General features: G+C 34.1%; 1 protein-coding gene across 1 annotated transcript in view; it reads left to right on the plus strand.

Moving 5' to 3' along the window:
* The window catches only part of CSMD3 (CUB and Sushi multiple domains 3), a gene marked incomplete at its 5' end in the record, with an annotated part of 280,868 nt that overhangs the window by 106,895 nt on the left and 151,583 nt on the right, over positions 1–22,390 (plus strand). Inside the window, 4 exons of the mRNA XM_019628256.1 lie at positions 4,713–4,826; positions 5,330–5,425; positions 7,017–7,220; positions 19,537–19,661. Coding sequence (XP_019483801.1) covers positions 4,713–4,826; positions 5,330–5,425; positions 7,017–7,220; positions 19,537–19,661 — 539 coding nt within the window. The remainder of the gene's footprint in view (positions 1–4,712; positions 4,827–5,329; positions 5,426–7,016; positions 7,221–19,536; positions 19,662–22,390) is intronic.

Below are 22,390 nucleotides of genomic sequence, written 5' to 3' on the forward strand. Positions count from 1 at the left end.
CATACTGAAGCTCAGGAGTTTTTTGTGCCATCCAGGCACTTTCCCATCATTTGTTGACTTACATTTGGGATGGCTCAATTAAGGAGCGTGAACAAAGTCTCAGGAGTTCAATGAATGTGACCAAAGGATAAAGGATTTGACAGAGTTTAATGTAGAAGACAAAACAAACGCTCATTGAAACTTACTTAAATGAATACACATACCATGCAAAACTTCTCAGTAAAGGGAACCCTGCTTTCTGTCTTGGTTGGGTATGATACTGTTAAAATGAGATGTCAAATAAACCTTGCTTTAACTACAAAGAAGAATAGATAGACACAATGCCTTGTCTCATCTGACTTTCTCATCTGACTTTATTTGCTCATGGGGGAAAGCAAATGAACCAGGACAAAAATGTTGAAGTGGGAATAAACATCCTCCCAATATGATCTAAATGGAAGGTTTCCTCTATTGAAGTGATTTAATCAGGCTTCTAAATGATTTTTTTTTAAGTCTCAATTATAGATTTCTTTAAAATGCAGCTGGACCTCCCCCAAATATTGCCCGTTAGAGGCTGGTCAAGGACTTGCTTAGAAAAACGAGTTAAATGATTAGCACAGCACTGATCTGCATGGAAGGGTATGCCCTGAGTGCCCTGTTGTTGGTTTATATTAACTTAATGGGCTAATTTAACATCTTTGCATAGGTAGAGTAAAGGGAAGCTGCCAACCAAATGACGTCAAATACAGTTGATGGAACCTAAGAGCAGGGACCCTCAATGGATTGGTCATCTTTTTAACCCCATTGAGCTCAGTTTCTGGACATCATAGAATAGCATCAACAAATGTTACTTGAATTAATAAACAGTATTCTTGAATAAAATGTACGGAAAATAAGCGGGTCAGGAGTAGTTTCAGGCATGATACTAGATTATGTGCATAGGCTTATTTGTTGGGGTATTTACATGTTTATGTCTACCTAACCAGGCTTCGCTTTTCTTACATTTTTTTTTTTAGCTGGTGGTAATACATAGAACATTATAAAAATAGGTTGTATAACAAATGAGCTGAAACATTAACTTTTTACATGTATTATGCTTAAAGAAGGGGAAAAAATCTTTTAAAATGGTGTTTCTCCTAAGAAACAGCTTTGTGTTTATAGCCTACTCTAATAACCTTTTCATATCTGCATGCACATTTTCAGAGAAAGGGAAAGGAACTTGGAGCCGAGATGCATAGAATTCAGTATCTCTGCTGGACACTAAGAAAAAGAAGATAGACCATAGCTAATCATACCAGAAGGCATAATCAGCCCTGACTTTGGGAGTTAATAAAAATCCCTAAAATAGAAGGGTGGTCCACTCATTAAGGTGAAGTATCAGCATCCAGATCAGCGATAAAACCTGTTTTGTTTTGTTTTGCTTTGCTTTAAAGAGGGCATAATCATGAGTCCCATACAAATATAAAATACACATGCATAAAAATTTTTATTTAACTCATGAATTAATAAAGGACCCAGTAAGATGTTACAGTGGTCCAAAAGACAATTCAAATGACCAAAATCACGTAGGTAGGTAGGTAGGTAGGTAGGTAAGTAGGTAGGTACATAGTGGATAGATGGATGGATAGATAGATGGATAGATAGATAGATGATAGATGATAGATAGATAGATAGATAGACAGAAAGCTGAAATGAATTTACAAATAGAAGCAAAAATCTGTCCATTGATAATAATCCATTGCATATATCACAGCCCCCATAAACACAGGTGACTCACAAGGTGACTCACAAGGGTGTGCTATACAACATCCCGCTTACTAAAAAACAGCATCCAGTTAACTTTTGATCTACCTTAAAGTCTTTCACAATTTTTCCCCACGTCAGTCTCAAACATGCAAAGGGTGCAGTTGGCCATTCAGAATCTTTTAGAAGCAGAAGGCCTACTCTTCTCTGAACATAAGAAAACTAAGTAAATTAAGACATTTACAGACAAAATAGTGAAGCAAACACAAGAGTTTCCATTTAATTCTTGAGATTTCTGGATGAGAAAGGGGGATTTGGTTCAGAATTTTAACATATCAATTTAGTGAGATGATAGTTAACCTGATAATATGTGGGAAATCAGATTACTATGCAAGTATTCTTGATTCTTCATAGTACAAATAAACTTATTAAAAATGTACTTAATTTTTATTTTTATTTTTAATGTAATGATTCTATATCCTCTCTGAGTAACTTCTTTTGTCTAATAAAAGCTATTTTTAATTTAAAATTTCTTTTTGCCAAGGGGAGGGGGTTAGAGAGATCCATGGAAAAACTGAAAGGAAAAGTAATCAAATAATATTGTGATAACTTTGCACCTTGACAGACAATTACTAGATTTAGTGGAGTGATTGATTACATTGTAAGATATAAAAATATCAAATGACTATATAATACACCTGAAACTAATATAACTAATATAATGAATACCAACTATGCTTAGACAAAAAGAGTAATTATATAAAAAATAAATAAATAAAATACAGTTTTCTTGGCATTGTTAATGCAGAAGTAGGTCACAGTTAAAAAAAAGTAGCTTTCTGATTGCTTAATACGAAAAGATTCAACACTCAACTCCTTCACCCCCAACCTTCTTAATTCTCCCTGAACCCATTCAGAATTACTACAATAAATTAAAGGCACAAGTTACTAATGACACTCAAATTGGCATGCCCTACATTTATTTTTTTACTTCACGCGATGCAAATAAATGGTGTTAATGGCTACGTTGTTAAATTCACAGTCCACATACCCAATTTACAGGTGACACAAAACTGGCTTATGTGTAGACAAGTGACAGTTGAGAACAAGAGGCCTACAAACAAGAAAAATGAAGAAGTTCTTTGTTTTTTGTTTTAAATTTTTCCTTAGAAAAAGATCTTGGATTACTGTGTATTTTGGTTGTTTTAGAAGTTGTTTGTAAGTGTAGCAGTTTGCTTGACAATTGGGCATGCTTCCTAATGGAAATTTGAGATATTTAGGCATAAAGAGTTAGAGGATGTGGCATTTAAATTTTTTTTAATGACTCCCAAAAAGATATAGACAAAGAATAAGTTATCTGTCAAGAGCCTGTCTATGGTACAGTGCACTTGATTTAGCCAAGTTCCTGTGATAAGTTCGTGCACATGAAAAGGCAGTGGCAACATCCGCATTGTAATAGAAACTTTTAAAGACACATTTGGAAACAGTTCATCCCAACACTAATCTCAATAAATGGAAAACGGAAAACAAAAAGTTTCATAGTATTTTATGGAATAGTTTTGAAATAGCTGCAGATTTCATAGACCAGGCTATGGATCTTTGTAAAAAGTCTGAACTGAAAACGTTTCATATGACTTGCAAACGATTAAAATAATTTACTACATATATCTGATTTGGTAGAAACAAATTTGCTTTCATGACTTCTAGGAAATGTTTTAAGGAGGATTGTTTATGAAATTTAGCACTTCAGTGTTCAGCGATTGTTCCAACAATGACCCTGTATCTGTGTGTATCTTTCATCCTACAAAGAACTGGACTGAGATTACCAGCTTATTTTAGCAGACCAAAAAAATAACTATAGCTTTGTTTACAATATCTGTGTATGTGTTCATATGCAAAACAGCATGTTTACAATGAACTCGCCTGTCTTCATAGGATCACCAAAGAATGACCACAACCTTGATTTGAGGTGTAAAATATGAAGAACTTTTAAAAAATACATATATTCATGCAGTGCGTAGTTTGTTTATAGTAATGGGATTTTCAATTTACAATAGTTACCTTGCTTTTACATTATTAAACTTTTAGAAAATCATACTCTTTTCACCCCACAATTTTCTACCTAGTGAAATGTTTTAAGGATAATTTTTATTATCCATTTCATTTTAAAATCACAAAACACAAGCTTATTTCTGCTCTGGAACAAGTTCTTTCTTTTAAGTTACAGTTTGAGTAGTTTCTGCATGTAAAATTAGTTCATAGTTAAAGAAAAAGTACAAAATGAAGTAAAAAGAAGACATTTATAAAGCTCTCTTGGTAAGTACTTCAAATTTGTACTTACCATGAAAAAGCAGTCACTTTGTAAAATTTTGCAATACCTCAATTGCTGAGGTTTCGTAAATAATATTTCTTTACTTTGGCAGAAAATTAACAGTACATGTTTAGGAATCATTTTTAACTTACATGTGAATTAACCATTATACCTGAAAAGTATCTTAAAGTCTTCCAGTGAAACTATTATTCATAATGGGATAGCAGTTTAAAAGCAAGTTAAAAAAAAAAAAACCCTAAATTAAAACTTTGTCTATCTCATATAAAAGAGGAGAAAAAAATTAGAAAAAGAGAAGAGAGTCACAAAGTGATAAGAATCAAACTACCAATGGGAAAATCAAAAAGTAGTTATTATAAAACATTAATCACCAACCTTATGATTTCTGATCTAAATTAAATGTTATACCCATTTCATTCATTATTATTTTTAATTGTCTTCTTAAAATTTTTATTGGTCATTCCTTTTATGACCTGAAATACGTGTGTCAGGCTTATCAACCAATTGGCACCTATCCTCTTTTAAAGGTAGTAAAAAGGTGACTATTATATTGTAATACTTTGTTCTCTCTCTCCTCCTCTTTCTATTTTTGTTTTGTTTTTTGTTTTCGTTTTTTGGATGATTGGTGATTTGTTTGCTTCTCCTGGTTCCTGTTGATCAGTGGTGTTTGGCCAGTTTGTATTTTTCCAGACATCACTCCACGATGTTGTTGAGGTGTATGATGGGCCAACTCAGCAATCTGCTCTGTTATCTTCCCTCTCAGGATCCCACTCAGGTATCCTTTAATAGAACTGCCATGCATCAGTTATTGATTAAAGACTAACTTTGATTGATATTGTGGAGAAAGTTGAGATTGATGTCATCCATATTAGAGATAAAATAAACGGAAAATAGAATCACTTTTTGTTTTAAACAAAGAATAGAAACACAATTACTAGTAAGTCAAATGCTTGAGAAAAAAATATAACAAACGATTTGCTGGGATTGTAATCAAGTCAATATATTTAGTGACTTTGTCTGTGGTATTTAATGTACTAGAAATATTTAAGGAGTCTTTAAAGAATGAGGCAATATGTATCAAAATGTAATTAAAGCCTTTCAGTGAAAAGGTTGCAATTGAAGCTGAACCCAAAGAAAATATATTGTCAGTAGGATATATTAAAGTAATTTGATAGCACATAGATTGACGTTTTCAAATGACAGTGTAAATTAATATAATTTGTTAGGTTTACTGAATGAAATTATTTATGATATCTTAGTGTCTGTTTTGTTGAGTAGGAGAATCACTTCCACTGAGTTCAGGTAATCAGATCACAATTCGATTTACTTCAGTTGGACCAATAACAGCTAAGGGATTTCACTTTGTTTATCAAGGTAAGTGACCCAGTAGCCTAGAAACACACTTAAGGAATAATATCAAGTTTCCATGCTGTGTTCAGAGTAATTGAATGAACAGTTCCTCACAAACATATAGGAGATGTGGACTGTTTTTTTGTTTGTTTGTTTGTTTGTTTGGGTTTTTTGACAGTTTGCCCTGTTCCCTCTCCCTTCACTACAGCGCTGTTACTTTGACCAAAGTCAAAAAATACCTATTGCTTTCATCATCATTCTTAAGTTAATTGTATGATTTTCCTTTCTTCCAGTATATTGTTTTCAAAACATTGTTTTGTTTTGTTTTTTCTGGCAATGCTTCACTTTCTACATACTCTATTTACCTCATAGTCTAGTACCCTAAATTAAAAATGTACAAAATTTTGTGCTGATGTACTTAGACATGCGAAGGAAATCCTATTCCATTCTAAAATTTTAGTTCTCATTTTCTTAGGAGAATTCAAGTGTTCTTCATGGCTATTAAATATTTTTGTGCAATTGAAAATCAGTTGACAATGTTTTTTTCTCACTTTTATAGACAACCTTCTACTTTATGATTAAATTAAATTAAATTAAAATAGAGAGCTATCATTTGAAGTATTTTATTTTAGTTGTATATTATCATGTAGTAGTTATTCTCAAATGTATCTTGAACTTTACTCCTAAGAAATTTACATTTGATATTTTTATTAAGCCCTTTATCCAATTTATAATATTGGTTATAATATTTTACTGTTTCATTTTTAATAGCATTCCCTCTTTTAACAATGTGGGGTATTATAACTTTAAAAGGCACTTTTGAAAATTGAATCACTTTTACTCAACTCACATAAAAGGAATCAATCTATTTGGAATCCATCATATCATTTTTTGGGCTATTGTCAAACTCTTTAATCCCATCTGTATGTGTTTTAAAAAGAAAAAACATCCTGTTATCATTCTATTTTATTAAACAAAAGAAAAAAAAGTTACAATTGAAAGACATAACGATACATCCTAAAAGCAGTTTTAAATTTGATATTGTATTATTAAAACAAAAGTTTCTATTGTTGTTAATCTGTCTGACTTCTACTTAACCTGAATATAGCTATTGTCTTCATCAAAACTGGTTTTGAACAACTAAGTTTGTAAACATTCTATGAAATCAATTATATGTTGTTTGCTTTTTTTTTTTAAATGTATGTTTTTAAGGACCAACTACTAAAAAAAAATTGTGCAATATCTCATGAAACCTGACACATATTTTGTGAACTTGGTATCCATTATATTATTCAGTTACCATCCTATAAATTGAAATATATAACACAACCTATGTTGTTATATTACTAAGAGTTTGGTAAAACAAAAAATAGAAAAACAAAAACTTAGTTGATGTTTAAAGGATCAAAAGCAAAATGTTTTTAAAGAAAAAATCTTGATGACAATATATATTTTAAATTGTATTTTATTCTGTATTAATTTTGAAACTTTTAGAAATTATTCCAATGGTCAAAGTTTTAATAAAAAGTGAAAATGTCTTTGAAATCTGTTTCATTTTGAAATATGTATTTCTCTACTAAATATGAAGTTAAAATCAATAATTCTTTGTATGCAGCTGTTCCTAGAACAAGTTCCACACAGTGCAGTTCTGTGCCCGAACCAAGATTTGGAAGAAGGATTGGCAATGAATTTGCAGTCGGTTCATTGGTTCTTTTTGAATGTAATCCAGGATATATTCTCCGTGGATCCATTGCAATTAGGTGTGATACAGTGCCCAATTCTTTGGCCCAATGGAATGATTCCTTACCTACCTGTATTGGTGAGTATGTAACTTTGCATGCTTTGTGCTTATACATATTTTGTTACAAAATTAATTTTCTTGCAATTTTTGTAATTTTTATTGAGATTTAATAGTTATGCATTAATTTTTAAATGCTTTATTAGTTATAATGTACCTAACTATGCAAATTAGAGTGGATATTTGATGTAATTGAGGTGTGAGGCAATCAATGAAAACTATTTACTATTGAATTAGCTGGAAAGTTTCCTCATGCATTGATTTATTTTTATTAAAATATACATAATTTTTCCAATAATAGAATTTGAATGCTAATGATATGGGATTATTTAAATAAATATTTTTATTTTTTAAAGTTTATGCAAAGATTTCTATCCCAATATGTAAAGAATTTATACGTCTTTTAAGAACCATAGAAGCTGATTTTTTGGGACATATTTTACTTTGGCATCAAAAGAATTAGACAGTATGCATTAGTGAATAAACGTGTTTTTTCTCCATTATTTATAGATATGTATAAAAATATAAAACAAGGGAGTTTCTCAGTCTTTCACAAATGTAAGTGGTAATGCTTTGAGTATATAGAATGTGCAAGGTTAGCCAGAAATCTCATTGTTTTACTTTAGTTTTGCATTGCTATATCTAATTTAAATTGGTAAATAAAATATACACTTTTTTAAGTTACGGGTTCTTTGCCCTGCTAAGTTATATGAAACAGGCTACAATATTTTCTAAATGGTTAAAAATAAATAATTTAGAATCGTATAGTATTTCAGGATCATTACAATGACTTTTGGTTCATGTAATGTTCCACAGATATGAAAAATGTAGAAGGTTGGGAAGTTGCTTTCTTCTCTGCCCCAAGAGCAGATCTGGAAATGCATCTTTTTAAATTATATGGTATTAAATTAAAAAAAGAGTGGTAAAACTTAATCTCAGGTTAAGAAATATTCCTAATGAGTTCTTTCTCATTCAAGTTTTATTGGTGTGTGGTTTAGAAAATAAGAGGAAGACTTTTAAAAACTAAAAGATAAACACAATTTTATTTTCATTTTCAAAATCTCAATTCTCTACTTGTTTTTATACTGAAGACATGAGTGTACATATAACCATATGTAACATAATACACTTATGGTTCAAAAAATTTATTTTTAATGACATGTCTTGCCATACATGAAAAGAAATTACATGTACCTATGGTTTTTATTATTAATTTCAAAGAACACATTTTACCATATTTTACACAGATTTAACATAATATTAGCTCATGGTTCATTAAAATAAAATATGTTTTAAAATTGTGAGGTGATATGAAAGGTATACTCATTTCTATGGAGGAAGGAGTAAAGTATTTGATACATATTCATAGAATCTGTATTAATAATTTGTATGGGATGAATTTGTTCTAATTAGGTAGAATAATCTTTTACTACTCAAATCAGGACAATATTATTAATTGTGCTAGGAAAATGGTATAAACCAAGACTATTATAAATAAAAAGGAAGATGGATGGTCTCTTGATCTCTCTGGGAACTTGATATCACTGCTCCTCAAAACAGATATATCTAGAGTAGTTCACAGACCATTTTTCTTACCACAATATTTTATTTCTGCCCACTACAATTAATGGAATGTGAACTGTTCTTTTATTATCCTTTTATTTGTTGAAAACCACCTAAAAATAATTTAAAACACTGGAAGTCTGTTAAGAGCTCTTCAACTTTCTCCTCTTTCTGCTAAATAACTGCAGTTTCTGACATGATTATCATTTATTCAATGCATTCTTTTTGCCAGGTTCCTTTCTGAGTAATTTAAATACACATTAATTTAATCATCACAGCATACCTATGGAGAACTAACTCTCAGAATTTACAGATGAATAAACTGAGTGTTGGTGAGGTTAAACAGTTCTTTTTAGAGGGAGGTAGCATAGTAAGCGGTGGAGTAGGGGCAGGGTTTGGTACTGACTTCAAACCTCAACCGGAATGATAGAAGACTGCTTCTCTTTATGTTTTGACTTATAAACTAATTCTTTCCTAATTTGATATCTACATTTTATTTACAATGTGTAATTTCTTACCTTATTAAAATACATTTTTGACAGTCAACAAGTAAAGAGAATGAATCATGGAACTTGATGTTCCTTCTACTTTGTACCCAGCATAGAGCTAGGTTAATGGAACAAACAGACTTTCCCCCCTGCTCACTTTCATACTCTCATAAAGACAAAACAGATAGCATTCCTCCTTCTGAAGCACAATATATGTTGACTGCTTACTCTTAACAAATAGTAATAAATAAATTATCCTAAACTAAGGAGCCATGAGCCGAGAGAAATTGTTCCTACATGTCTGTGAGAAAATTAGTCATGCAATATGCATAAATCGGAAATTACATTGCTTTTAATTCGACTTAATAATTGAAGACAGACACATAATAATAATAAATCTGTTCACCCTCACAATGTATTTTTAAATATTTCTTTATAAATGTCAGGAATCAATCATGATTTCTGCCTCACTTTTCCCAGTTATTATTTACATGATGGTTTCTGTGTCACTTTTAGTTTATTTATGTAGGTATTCATGCAACATATCACTGTCATGTAATAGAAAGTAACTAGATAAGTAGTTGTCTTTGCTGAGTTTCATATGTGATGAAAATTCCTTCAAGATAAGCATCTATTATAAAAAAGAGAGTAATATGATGAGATATGGAAACTCACAAACTAGCCAATTAATCTTAAATATCATTGAAAAAATCTGTCTATTCCTCCAGTTAGAGTGTTCAAAGTACCTATACATGCAAAGTACTGAAGTGTAAATGTGTGAAGTACTCCTTAAAAATTCTCTTTGTATACTTATGTAAATGTCCTAATTAATGAGGAAAAGCTGTAAAGAATCATGTGAAACTGAATAAAATTGTTCAGATGGGAACTGTAGTAGGTTCGCAGAATAAGGGTTAATTAAATCTTGGATAAGTCTCGGCTTTGATCTTAACACTGAATTGTCGTGTTAAATTCCTACATGAGCCTGTAAATTTTACATAATCTCTGATTCTCAATACCCATATTGATAAAAGAAGAAAATAAGATAATTTTTTCATCGGTTTATTATGGCTATTAAACGATTTAAAGCCTTGGCATAGATCTTGGAAGCAAGGAAGGTTTTAATTCAAGAATTAAGTTATTTTTGTTGCCAAACTCTCCACCATAGAATCAGGAGAAAAGACTGAAATTCTAAAGGATTTCTATCTAGAATATAGAAACTACATGCAGTGTTCATAAAGGGTTTGCTATTATTGATTTTTACTTGTTGTTATGTTGATTTAATAACACTTCAGCGTTATTATATGTAAATTTTATTTTACACATAGGATTTTATTTACTTTTTTTTTAATTGGGGAACTGGGGGAGGGGAACAGTGCTGGGGAATTGGGGAGGGGGAACAGGCAAGTGCTGTCCTTTTGTTCTTCAGTATAGTTATGGAGGACGTCGCTTCACTGGCCCATGTTGGTATTATCATTGCGCTCTTCCCGGGTGAGGCAGTCACTCACCAGCCATTGGACGGCAGCTCACGGTGGCTCTTGGCAACTCATGCCGGCTGTCGGCAGCTCATGCTGACAGCCGGCCCTCATGCTGGCTGCCAGCCACACACGGTAGCTTATGGCAGCCCAGCTCCAGGTCGAGCTGTTGTTCACCATCTTAGCTGTAGAGGGCAGTGTCACTGGCACTCATGTAGGATCCGAACCAGATTTTTCTTTGCACTTAAAATTTTTAAGGAAGACTTTTAGAAAATAGAATGATACTTTTCTTAGAATTATAGTAATTATTTGTTAGTATATGCTACTTAGAAGGACTGTGAAATTTCTTTCCTTCAACTGATGCATTTAAGAACAAATAGTTAAAGAAGAAAGATTTAATACAATAGGCATATATTAATGGTTTGTTTTTTCATTATTAGCAAGGGTATAAAATAAAAATAAAGTTAAAATAAAAATGATCACTACAATTCTAATTGGCCTTGAAAGCATATATTTAATCAAGGTTTGCACTCTGTTTTTCTGACCCTGAAAAATTTAAACATTACATTACCCAAGGAAATTTCTTTTGTCCTTAAGGGTTTAAATGAGACAGGTTTAGAAAGAGGAAGAGGATAAAGGGAAGAAATGAGCTGACATTAAAGAAAAAAGGAAAAACGGAAAAATGAAAGAAGATGTTAGGAAGAGGAAAGGAAAATGAGAGAAAAAAAAGAATATTTGGGGAGGTAGAGAATAGAGAATAAGCACACTAAATTATAAACATAAACCATTTTTGTTTAAAGCAGAAGAAAACCCCTATTCTATATTATTATTACAAAACTTTTTTGTATGTCAAATGTGTCAGTTGGTTATTCCCCGTGTTTTTCCCATTAGATGTAAATATCCATATAAATTAAAGGAAGGTCATGGCATTCAATTATGGATTCATCTCAGCAAGGACAGAGCTCCTAGCAGCCACTAGGCTATGCAAGTCTATGAGTGACATTCAACTTCCAGAGTAAATGCTAATGTGCTGTCCCCAGCCTAGATGGATTCAGCCAGTTTCTACTTTAGGGGCAAAAGATGACTTTCTCAGAAGCCATTACAATTTCTCTATCAAAAATCCATCTATTTTTAGGTCCATGGGTTTTTTGTGAAACTTGTCACTGCATCTATGAAGAGTCTTTAAACATAGAACAGACTACCTTTGGTTTTGCATTGGTTTGAAAGTACACACCTAGCAATAGAAATTGTATCAGATGACTTCTGTTTCCTGCCAAGATCATATGAAATGGACTTTATACCATTTAAAAAATCACTGTTCACCTTATAAAACAGGTGTAAATCTAGAAAATAGAACAGGTAACAGAAAGACATATGGGATCCATGTAAGACAAGAAATAGAAAGGGGATGATTCTAAATGACAGTTGGATGGTAGCTCAATTTCGGTTTTACCATTTTGTCTGTCCTGGCTAGGAAATTAATTCCCCTTCCCCTTTAATTCTTCTGGATGGTCACATAATTCAAACAACATACATCCGATTAACAGAAGAAAATCCAAGTGTTAATACATGTGCCTGGGGAATTCACATAGGCATGAAAATTCCAAAGACAGTGAGAAAATATTGGGTATATAAGACATTTTTGGACAAAAGAGAAAGGGTGGGAAGGGGTATCAGATTTCAGAAGTGAGAATGGGAGACATTCTTGAGGTAGAGCAGATCATGCATGGCAGGATCGTTCTTGCCAGCCAACTCAGAAATGATGGGACACAGGGGGTATCTAGCTAACAGGCCCCTGCCTGATGTCCTTATTTACCATGCTTAATTCAAATTAGGCTAAGGCAGCATTCTAAGATTTCCTTCCAGAAGCAGGTTTCTGTCTGAATCTCTTGGGCAGGAAAAGGGGGACAGTCAAAGGTTCTTTCTGAGTCTTATTTCTTAATTAACAGTTTAAAACTAGTACCCCAAAGGGCAGTTTCAGGGTGGCAAAATTTTGGCTCCCTTTACATTCAACTGTTCATCTTTACATAAATGAAAATTTACTTTGCCATTCTATTTTTTAACTATAAATATTTTTAGCTTTAAATGTCCTGAATAAAAATCATTTGTCTTAAAATATTAAAAGAAGAAGAAAAAGAAGAAGAAGAAGGAGGAGGAGGAGGAGGAGGAGGAGGAGAAGGGGTTTTACGTCATATATATATTTAAAGATTTTTAATGGGGAATTAGGGGAGGGGAACATAAAGTTGTTGTCCCCTTGCTCTTCAGTCTAGTTGTGGAGGACATCACTTCACTGGCCCATGTTGGTATTATCATTGCGCTCTTCCCGGGTGAGGCAGTCACTCGCCGGCCATTGGACGGTCACTCACAGTGGCTCACATGAGTTCATGCCGGCTGCCGGAGGCTCACACTGGCTGCCAGCCACTCACAGTAGCTCAAAGCAGCCCACTGCAGCAGGGGCTGCAGCCTACACTGTTGCCGGGGACTCACGGTAGCCCAGCTCCAGGTTGAGCTGTTGTTCACCATCTTAGCTGTAGAGGGCGCAGCGTCACTGGCCCTCATGTGGGATCGGAACCAGAGCACTGCTGCTCGGAGCTGGCATCCGAAGCTAACGCTTAACTAATTCTCCACTTGGCCGGGCCAGGCTTTATGTGTTAAAGATTCAAATATGAGAGTAAAGTGCAGAGTTATTTTAGGTTGATATCAAATCATTATCTTTAATTAGTGTTCATTTTCAGTATCTGTTAATGGATAAAATATTAACTGCTTCAAGATCTTTGAAGTTTGTATTTCTTTTCCTTGGAACATGCATCCATGAGATTTCTTCTGGGTGGACTGCATCACTTCACTCAAGTCTCCACCTGATTATCTTCCTTGGACATCCTATCTAAATAATTCCCTGCTGCCCATGCTCCATTTGTTCTCTACGTCTTTACCTTGCTTTTTGGGGGGGGCAACCACCCACCATATTATATATAGTTCTTTTTGTGTGTGTGTATTTCTTTATCTTTCTTGACCTCCTCACTCTTGCCACTATATTGTTTTTATGCTCAACCTAAAGAGGCCCTCACACATGGTTGGTGATCAATAAACATTTGTTCAATCATTAGATTTCAGCAAGTAACTGGTAATTTCCTGAATTTCTGTGGAGGTAAACAACTGGCCACCATCCTGAGTCCGGGCCTGTGCGTTTTCAGTTTCAGTCTTTTGCCACATGATAAAGACCTTGCTCACTTTGCTTGCTTGGACCTTTACAAACTATCTGTAGTTCAAACTCTTCTAAGAAAAACCAATAGGAATGTTACACGGGCAAATCACAAACAATAGACTTATTTACTATATGGGTAATTTTATTCTGAGCGAGAACAAATTATCTGTTTATACTTTGCAGTTTAGATATAACCTTTGACAATCTATTTTCAGGATTTTATCCATAATGATTGTATTTTCTCTGATGCCACTGTCAATGAATGCTCAGTTAACAGCTTAAGCCAAGTGAGCATCCAGTTGAAACAAAAACAGCTTTGCACATTCCTAATGATTTCCATCTCAGTTGTATTGTTTCAGTTTTACAGTTCTTATTACTGCTATCACCACTTTATCTTTTTTTTCTGTCATAATGAAACACAATAAAATTTCAGTAATTTTGAAATGAAACTGTTGACTGGAAAGCAGCCCCATTAGACATGATATGTAAGTCGTGCTTATAGTTAAAATGGTCAAATACTAAGATAGGGGATCCACAAATTCAAATAACCAGTATGAATATGAAAACAAAATTTAATAATATTGTACAAATTTGTTATATCAAGCCATTCTTAGGAAAATGATCATAAAGCACAGTAATATTTTGATGAGAACATTGGACCTGGAAGAAATATGAAACTGAAAAATATGCTGAAGACTGTGTTTTCATCTTCCAAATTTGACCTTGTTGTACTTCAGACTTCTTAAAATTTGCAGTCTCATAATACCCCAAGCTCTCCCTGAGACTCTGTGATTCAAATAAACCCCTGCAGCCACTAATAGCTCTGACAATACATGGCCTTAGGCATAAGCACTTACCTTAGTGGGAGGTCTCTTTTGAAAAGTCCCTGAACCTGCCACTTCCTGGCCTTAGGCAAAATGTCTTTAATCAGCCGCTTATTCCACCACCTGTATCTGGGTTTCTTTTTTCCAAGTCTTTTAGAGACTCAGAAAGAACTACTTTACTTGTATTGGCTCCCTGGCAACACCTGTCCATATCATCTTTCCTTATAGTGGGAATTAAATAGATGAAGAAATATACACGGGATCTGAACCCTCATTCTTTGATTCATTTATTCATCCATCCATCCATTCATGAAAAAGTTGTTAAATATAATAATGAACTATTAGCCTTTGTATGAAGCACACTATTAAGCATTACTCATTTAATATTGATACCAACACCAGGAGGTATTATTATTTCTCTTTTATAGATAGTAAAAGCAGAATTAGGCTATAAGTAATTCTAACAGTACTAAAGACAAAAGCACAATTAGGATTTGAGTCCAGGCTGCTTGACTCTAAAGCCTGTTCTCTTAATCCATATGTTATATAGTGTAATACTGATCATAAGGGAAATTTATAATATATCCCTTCTAAAATAGGAAACAAATGTTAGGTTAAACAATACACATGGGAAATGAAACTTTGTAAAATATTATGTATGTGGTCATGTATATTTGGGAATACTTTTGTAGTATATTTTGGTAAAAAATAAAATGATTCAAGTGGAATTAACAAATATGGCTTGATTAGGAAAACACTGGGAGAAAAAGTTATGATGCAGGCTTGGTAAAGAGTTAACTTATATACCCACAAGATATACACAGATATACAGCCAGTCATTCAACAGTTTAGTCAACAAGCTTATATTGAGTGATTATTAAATGCCAGGCATTATTCTAGGAATTGGCAACATAGTTTTGAATAAGTAGATAGGATCCTTGCCTTATGGAGTTCATGTTTTAGTGGAGGGAAATAGAACACATCACTAAATATAGCCTCTTCTTTCAGATAATAGTAAATACTACAGAGAAAAGTAAGCAGGGTCTGGAGATTAGAACAAGACATCCAGGAAATGCTGCTGTTTTATACCCAAATGGAAGGTTTATATAGGAGTCTGGGAGGTAAGCAAGTATATAGAGGGCGAGAGAGGTCTTGACATGTTCAACCCACAGCAAGAATCCCAGGAACAGAATTTATGATGGTGAGAGAGTGATAGAAAAAGAGTTGGAAAAGGCAAAGCCGAGGCCAAGTCATATGGAGCCTTAAAGTCTGTGGGGACTTTGAATTTTTTCTAAGTAGCATGGGAATTAATTGAGTTAGGGAATGATGTGATCATAGCTTCTAGAAAATCACAGCGGCTGGTGTAAGGAGGGATGGAGTAGAGGCATTTTAAGACTGATTAGAGAAATGTCTATTCAGGTCCTCTGCCATTTTTTAATTGGATTGTTTGTCTTTTTGTTGTTGAGCTGTATGAGTTCCTTATATATTTTGGATATTAGTCCCTTATCGGAAGTGTTGTTTGCAAAAATCTTCTCTCATTCGGTTGGCTGCCTCTTTATTTTGTCAATGGCTTATTTTGTTGTGCAGAAGCTTTTTAATATGATATAGTCCCATTCATTTATTTTAGCTTTTACTTCCCTTGCTTTTGAAGTCAAGTTCATAAAATGCTCTTTGAACCCAAGGTCCATAAGTTTAGTACCCTCTATGCAGTTTATTGTTTCAGCTCTTACGTTTAGGTCCATTTTGAGTTAATTTTGGTACACGGTGATAAATAGCAGTCTAGTTTCATTCTTTTGCATGTGACTTTCCAATTCTCCAAGCACCATTTATTGAAGGGGCTGTCTTTTCTCCATTGTGTGTTTTTGGCTTCTTTGTCGAAAGATGAGGGTAAAGGGAATCAAATATGTGATGATGGAAGGAGAACTGACTCTGGGTGTTGAATACACAATGTTATATATATATATATATATATATATATATATATATATATATATATATATATATATATTGTATTACAGAACTGTACACCTTAAATCTATGTAACTTTGCTAACAGTTGTCACCCCAATAAAATTTAATTAAAAAAAAAGACTGATGAGAAGCCTATTGCAGTAGTGGAGAAGAAAGGTAATGGTGATTTAAATAGGAAGATCAAGGTCAGCGATGAGAATTTGTAATCTTTGAGGTATATTTTGAAGATAGGGCTGACAAAATTTACTGGTAGATTGTACATAGATGTAAATGTACACTTGAATGTAAGAAAGAGAAACTGGGTCCTATAGTTTTGACCTATGGACTGGATGAAAGATGAATTACTAAGATTTAGACTAGCGTGGATGGGTGATAACTTCAATGCACATCACAACAAAAATATCCTGGGAACTCTGAAATAGTCATTTCAATAGAGTGGAGGAGACAAAATTCTATTGAAAAGAATGAGGAAGAGAATGGAGAGTGAAGAAGAGGGGATGGCTTGTAACTGTAGCAGCATGGAAGGAACGCAAAGGATAGAAGAATTACGACCTTGGCACCACAGTGAACGGAAGTCCAGACAAATCGTTGATTACTTCGTCTTCCCCGCTTCAGTCTATTGGAAGACTAACATATGAAAACATAGTGTGAGCAATACTATGACAGAGCAGTGCAGGAACCCACGTGGTGCTGTGGGGAATTGTGGGGCACTTAACACACAAGGGAGTCAACAGAGGGTTAGCGAGGTCATGTATCAACAGCAATGTCCATGGGTGGTAGGCTAAATGAGAGAAGGAGTATCAAGCCACAGCATTAAGAGATTATAGGATTATTATAGTTTAGTAGGCTGAACTGGGATGGGAAATTGGGAGGGTGAACTCTTGAAAAATTATGGGTACCTATAAGCCTGGAGATGTAGTGAGAGGCTAATTCAATTAACTATGTGTATTTGTAGAATTATGACAATGGTGAGATTTTTGAAGGACTTTCAGCAACGAAGTAACATGATCAAATTGTCATTTTAAAAAGGTCATTTTGGGCCGGCCGAGTGGCTCAGTTGGTTAAGAGCTCGCTCAAGAGTTTGAGCTCTGAGCAACAGCGGTTCGATGCCTGGCCCGAGCTGAGCAGCTGCCGAGCTGCCTACGGGTGGCAGGATGGCTCAGCTTTAAAAAAAAGGTCATTTTATGGGGACTGTATTACATGGAAAATATACCAGCCACAGGCAGCCCATTGATGTGTTTTAATGCGGTAACCTAGAAAAAAAAGAGAGTGAGGGAGGATAGTGACAGTGAAGATGGAGAGGAAGAGCGTTGGTAAGGTATTTTCTTTCCTCTCAGGATCAGCACTTTATCAATCACTGTGTTTCCTCTTAATCTTGGGGTCAGTCTTTATTTTACAATTCTTCCTCTCCTCCTGGCATGCTATTCTCAAATCATGCAAAACTGTTGGCTTTCTTCTTAAGAGGTCTAAATTCTTTCTGACCAATTTAACCTAAATTTGTATATAACCCAATAATATAGATTTATAAGCAAATACAACAAAATGACTTCCCCTAAATATATTATCACATTGTTAAAAATATTTGGAGCACTCTTTTGAGTAATTATCCTAGCTTTTTGCATTCAGCTTTGGAAGTGGTACAAAAATGCATTGTTAACTTTTTAAAAAAGTATTACAAAAGATATATTCTAATATCTCACCATTATAGGCATTGTGAGTCAAATGCCTAAGGAGCACATGTCATTGGTTCCTAAAATAACAATAGTTGCAAAAGAAAATATACTTTATTGACTTCTAACTGTTTTCCAAGTCATGTGGTAGCTTCTTTATGTGCCTTATTATATATTTACATTATATATTTTTCACAAAAGCCCTCTGGAAACAATTGTATTGCCATTTCACAGGCAAGGTATCTGAGATTTAGAAAGTTTAAGGAACATGTCCAACATTGCACAGTATTTACAATTATAATTGGGTCATGCCCAGAACCAAGCTGGTACTACTAGTGGCATGAGAATTTTACCTTAAGAAAAGTACCTTTGATGCAAACCTTTATGAACTTTAAAATAGGTCTATATACTTATTCTTTCATGTAGTAATTCTATTGGCAATAACCAAACTGGTGCCATACCGGGTATCTTCCTTGAACTGAAGAACATGGAGCTAAAATACCAGGACTCAAATCCCAGCTGCATCTTTACTAGCTATGTGATGATGTTGGACAAGTTATTTAATCTTTAAAGACTCGATTTTCTCAGCTGTAAAAAGGGGAGAATGCTTATTCATATCCCCTTGGATTGTTGGGAGGCTTTAGTGAGTTAAACTATGTAAAGTGCCTACAGGAGTCCCTTGGCAAATAGTAGGCTCTATATAAATGTCATGGTCATAAGATAATTGTCATCGTCATCATCACCTCAGAGGATGCTATTACTGCTCATGGGATGCATAAAGGGAAAAGTAACACATATTAAATAAATCTTCAAAAAAATCTGTATCCAGATATGAGCAATTTTTAACATGAATGGGGCAATGCACTTTTTAGTAACATAATACAAATGATATGCTATTACTGAGTGAATTATAGTATGATTTTAGGTATGGAATTGTGAGTTTATCTACTAATGTGTCTGATTATTTTAACTTTTTGTGGTATAGGAAGACTTAATTTTCATTGTTCATATGAATTTTAAAAAATAGTATGACTGATTGTGTTTGTAAGTCTAGCATCTTTCTAAGATGTTATCTCTGATCATTTGTTTTATTTTAATCTTTTGCATTAGAACTAATTTCCTCCCTTGGACTGCTTTACTTTTAGTTCCCTGTGGTGGAATTTTAACTAAGCGCAAAGGGACAATTTTATCTCCTGGATATCCTGAGCCTTATGACAACAATCTGAATTGTGTATGGAAGATCACAGTGCCAGAGGGAGCAGGCATTCAAGTGAGCATGTTTAAATTTTATTTCTTTTCACTGTTATGTTTGAAATCAGTTTTTTCAGAGATGACAGGATGCACGTTATTTCTAAAGGTATAGCCAGTGCTTTTGATGGACATAGTTGAACCTAATAGAAAAATACTTACTATTAATTGTTTCACCTGCAAGTAACAGAAAAACAATTCAAGATGGCATAAGAAATTAGAAAAATGTGTTGCTCCACATAACCTGGAATCTTGGGGCAAGATGATTCAATGGCTGTTTATTTCAGAGGTTCTGCTTTATCATTCTTGGCCCAGGTTTTTTCCATCTCTCTGCTCTGCCATCCTTAGTATATTGGCTTAATTCTTGGGCTTCCTTTCTCATGGTCTTGAAATGGCTTCAAAATCTCTAGGCATAGCAGCCTTTACACAGCAATGTCCAGTACCCAAAATGCAATGTCTTTCTCTTATGTATCTTTACAATGGTTAAGAGAACTTTTCAAGAAACCTTCCAGCAAACTTTCCCTCCTGTTCTGTTGATCAAAATTGCAACCATATTCATTCCTAAGCCATGCACTGGGCAATAGCAAAAGACTTACTATGCTTTGGCTCAAACAAATCAGTATTAAGTATCTGGATCAGGCAAAGGGCTCAGCCTCCTCTGATATATACAGCTTTCATTCAGTTGAATGAAACCAATTCTCTGTTAACAAGGAAGAGGGATGCTATTCTATAGACAATCAGTAGTATCTATTATATTATTTCAATTGTGACCATTTTTTTCGGAGAGGGGAGCAATTTGACGAGTTACTCTGTTTTACAAGGAGATTATTTCTGGATAAATTGATGGCATTTTACTGCTGAGTAAGTATAATATATGCTCCAGGGAAGGTAATTATGCCTCACAAAATATTATAGTCTATATTTTATAAAAATAGCTTGATGACTTCTCCAATAGCGTTATAAGGTTTTCTTTTAAGTACTTGAAATAGATATCAGTTATGGAAAAAGTAGCCAAGACTTCATCCATTAAAAATGAAATTGGATAGAAGTTAATTTTCAGTAAAAAAAAAAAAANAATTCTTTACTGTAAATTTATTTATAGTATTTTAAAAATATTTTTATTAACAACTATGGAAGGAGAACTGACTCTGGGTGGTAAACAAACAATGTTATATATATATATATATATATATATATATATATATATATATATATATATATATATGATGTATTACAGAACTGTACACCTTAAATCTATGTAACTTTGCTAACAGTTGTCACCCCAATAAAATTTAATTAAAAAAAAAGACTGATGAGAAGCCTATTGCAGTAGTGGAGAAGAAAGGTAATGGTGATTTAAATAGGAAGATCAAGGTCAGCGATGAGAATTTGTAATCTTTGAGGTATATTTTGAAGATAGGGCTGACAAAATTTACTGGTAGATTGTACATAGATGTAAATGTACACTTGAATGTAAGAAAGAGAAACTGGGTCCTATAGTTTTGACCTATGGACTGGATGAAAGATGAATTACTAAGATTTAGACTAGCGTGGATGGGTGATAACTTCAATGCACATCACAACAAAAATATCCTGGGAACTCTGAAATAGTCATTTCAATAGAGTGGAGGAGACAAAATTCTATTGAAAAGAATGAGGAAGAGAATGGAGAGTGAAGAAGAGGGGATGGCTTGTAACTGTAGCAGCATGGAAGGAACGCAAAGGATAGAAGAATTACGACCTTGGCACCACAGTGAACGGAAGTCCAGACAAATCGTTGATTACTTCGTCTTCCCCGCTTCAGTCTATTGGAAGACTAACATATGAAAACATAGTGTGAGCAATACTATGACAGAGCAGTGCAGGAACCCACGTGGTGCTGTGGGGAATTGTGGGGCACTTAACACACAAGGGAGTCAACAGAGGGTTAGCGAGGTCATGTATCAACAGCAATGTCCATGGGTGGTAGGCTAAATGAGAGAAGGAGTATCAAGCCACAGCATTAAGAGATTATAGGATTATTATAGTTTAGTAGGCTGAACTGGGATGGGAAATTGGGAGGGTGAACTCTTGAAAAATTATGGGTACCTATAAGCCTGGAGATGTAGTGAGAGGCTAATTCAATTAACTATGTGTATTTGTAGAATTATGACAATGGTGAGATTTTTGAAGGACTTTCAGCAACGAAGTAACATGATCAAATTGTCATTTTAAAAAGGTCATTTTGGGCCGGCCGAGTGGCTCAGTTGGTTAAGAGCTCGCTCAAGAGTTTGAGCTCTGAGCAACAGCGGTTCGATGCCTGGCCCGAGCTGAGCAGCTGCCGAGCTGCCTACGGGTGGCAGGATGGCTCAGCTTTAAAAAAAAGGTCATTTTATGGGGACTGTATTACATGGAAAATATACCAGCCACAGGCAGCCCATTGATGTGTTTTAATGCGGTAACCTAGAAAAAAAAGAGAGTGAGGGAGGATAGTGACAGTGAAGATGGAGAGGAAGAGCGTTGGTAAGGTATTTTCTTTCCTCTCAGGATCAGCACTTTATCAATCACTGTGTTTCCTCTTAATCTTGGGGTCAGTCTTTATTTTACAATTCTTCCTCTCCTCCTGGCATGCTATTCTCAAATCATGCAAAACTGTTGGCTTTCTTCTTAAGAGGTCTAAATTCTTTCTGACCAATTTAACCTAAATTTGTATATAACCCAATAATATAGATTTATAAGCAAATACAACAAAATGACTTCCCCTAAATATAT

The sequence above is a fragment of the Hipposideros armiger genome, unplaced genomic scaffold (genome assembly GCF_001890085.2).
Source record: "Hipposideros armiger isolate ML-2016 unplaced genomic scaffold, ASM189008v1 scaffold_770, whole genome shotgun sequence".
Classification (NCBI taxonomy): domain Eukaryota; kingdom Metazoa; phylum Chordata; class Mammalia; order Chiroptera; family Hipposideridae; genus Hipposideros; species Hipposideros armiger.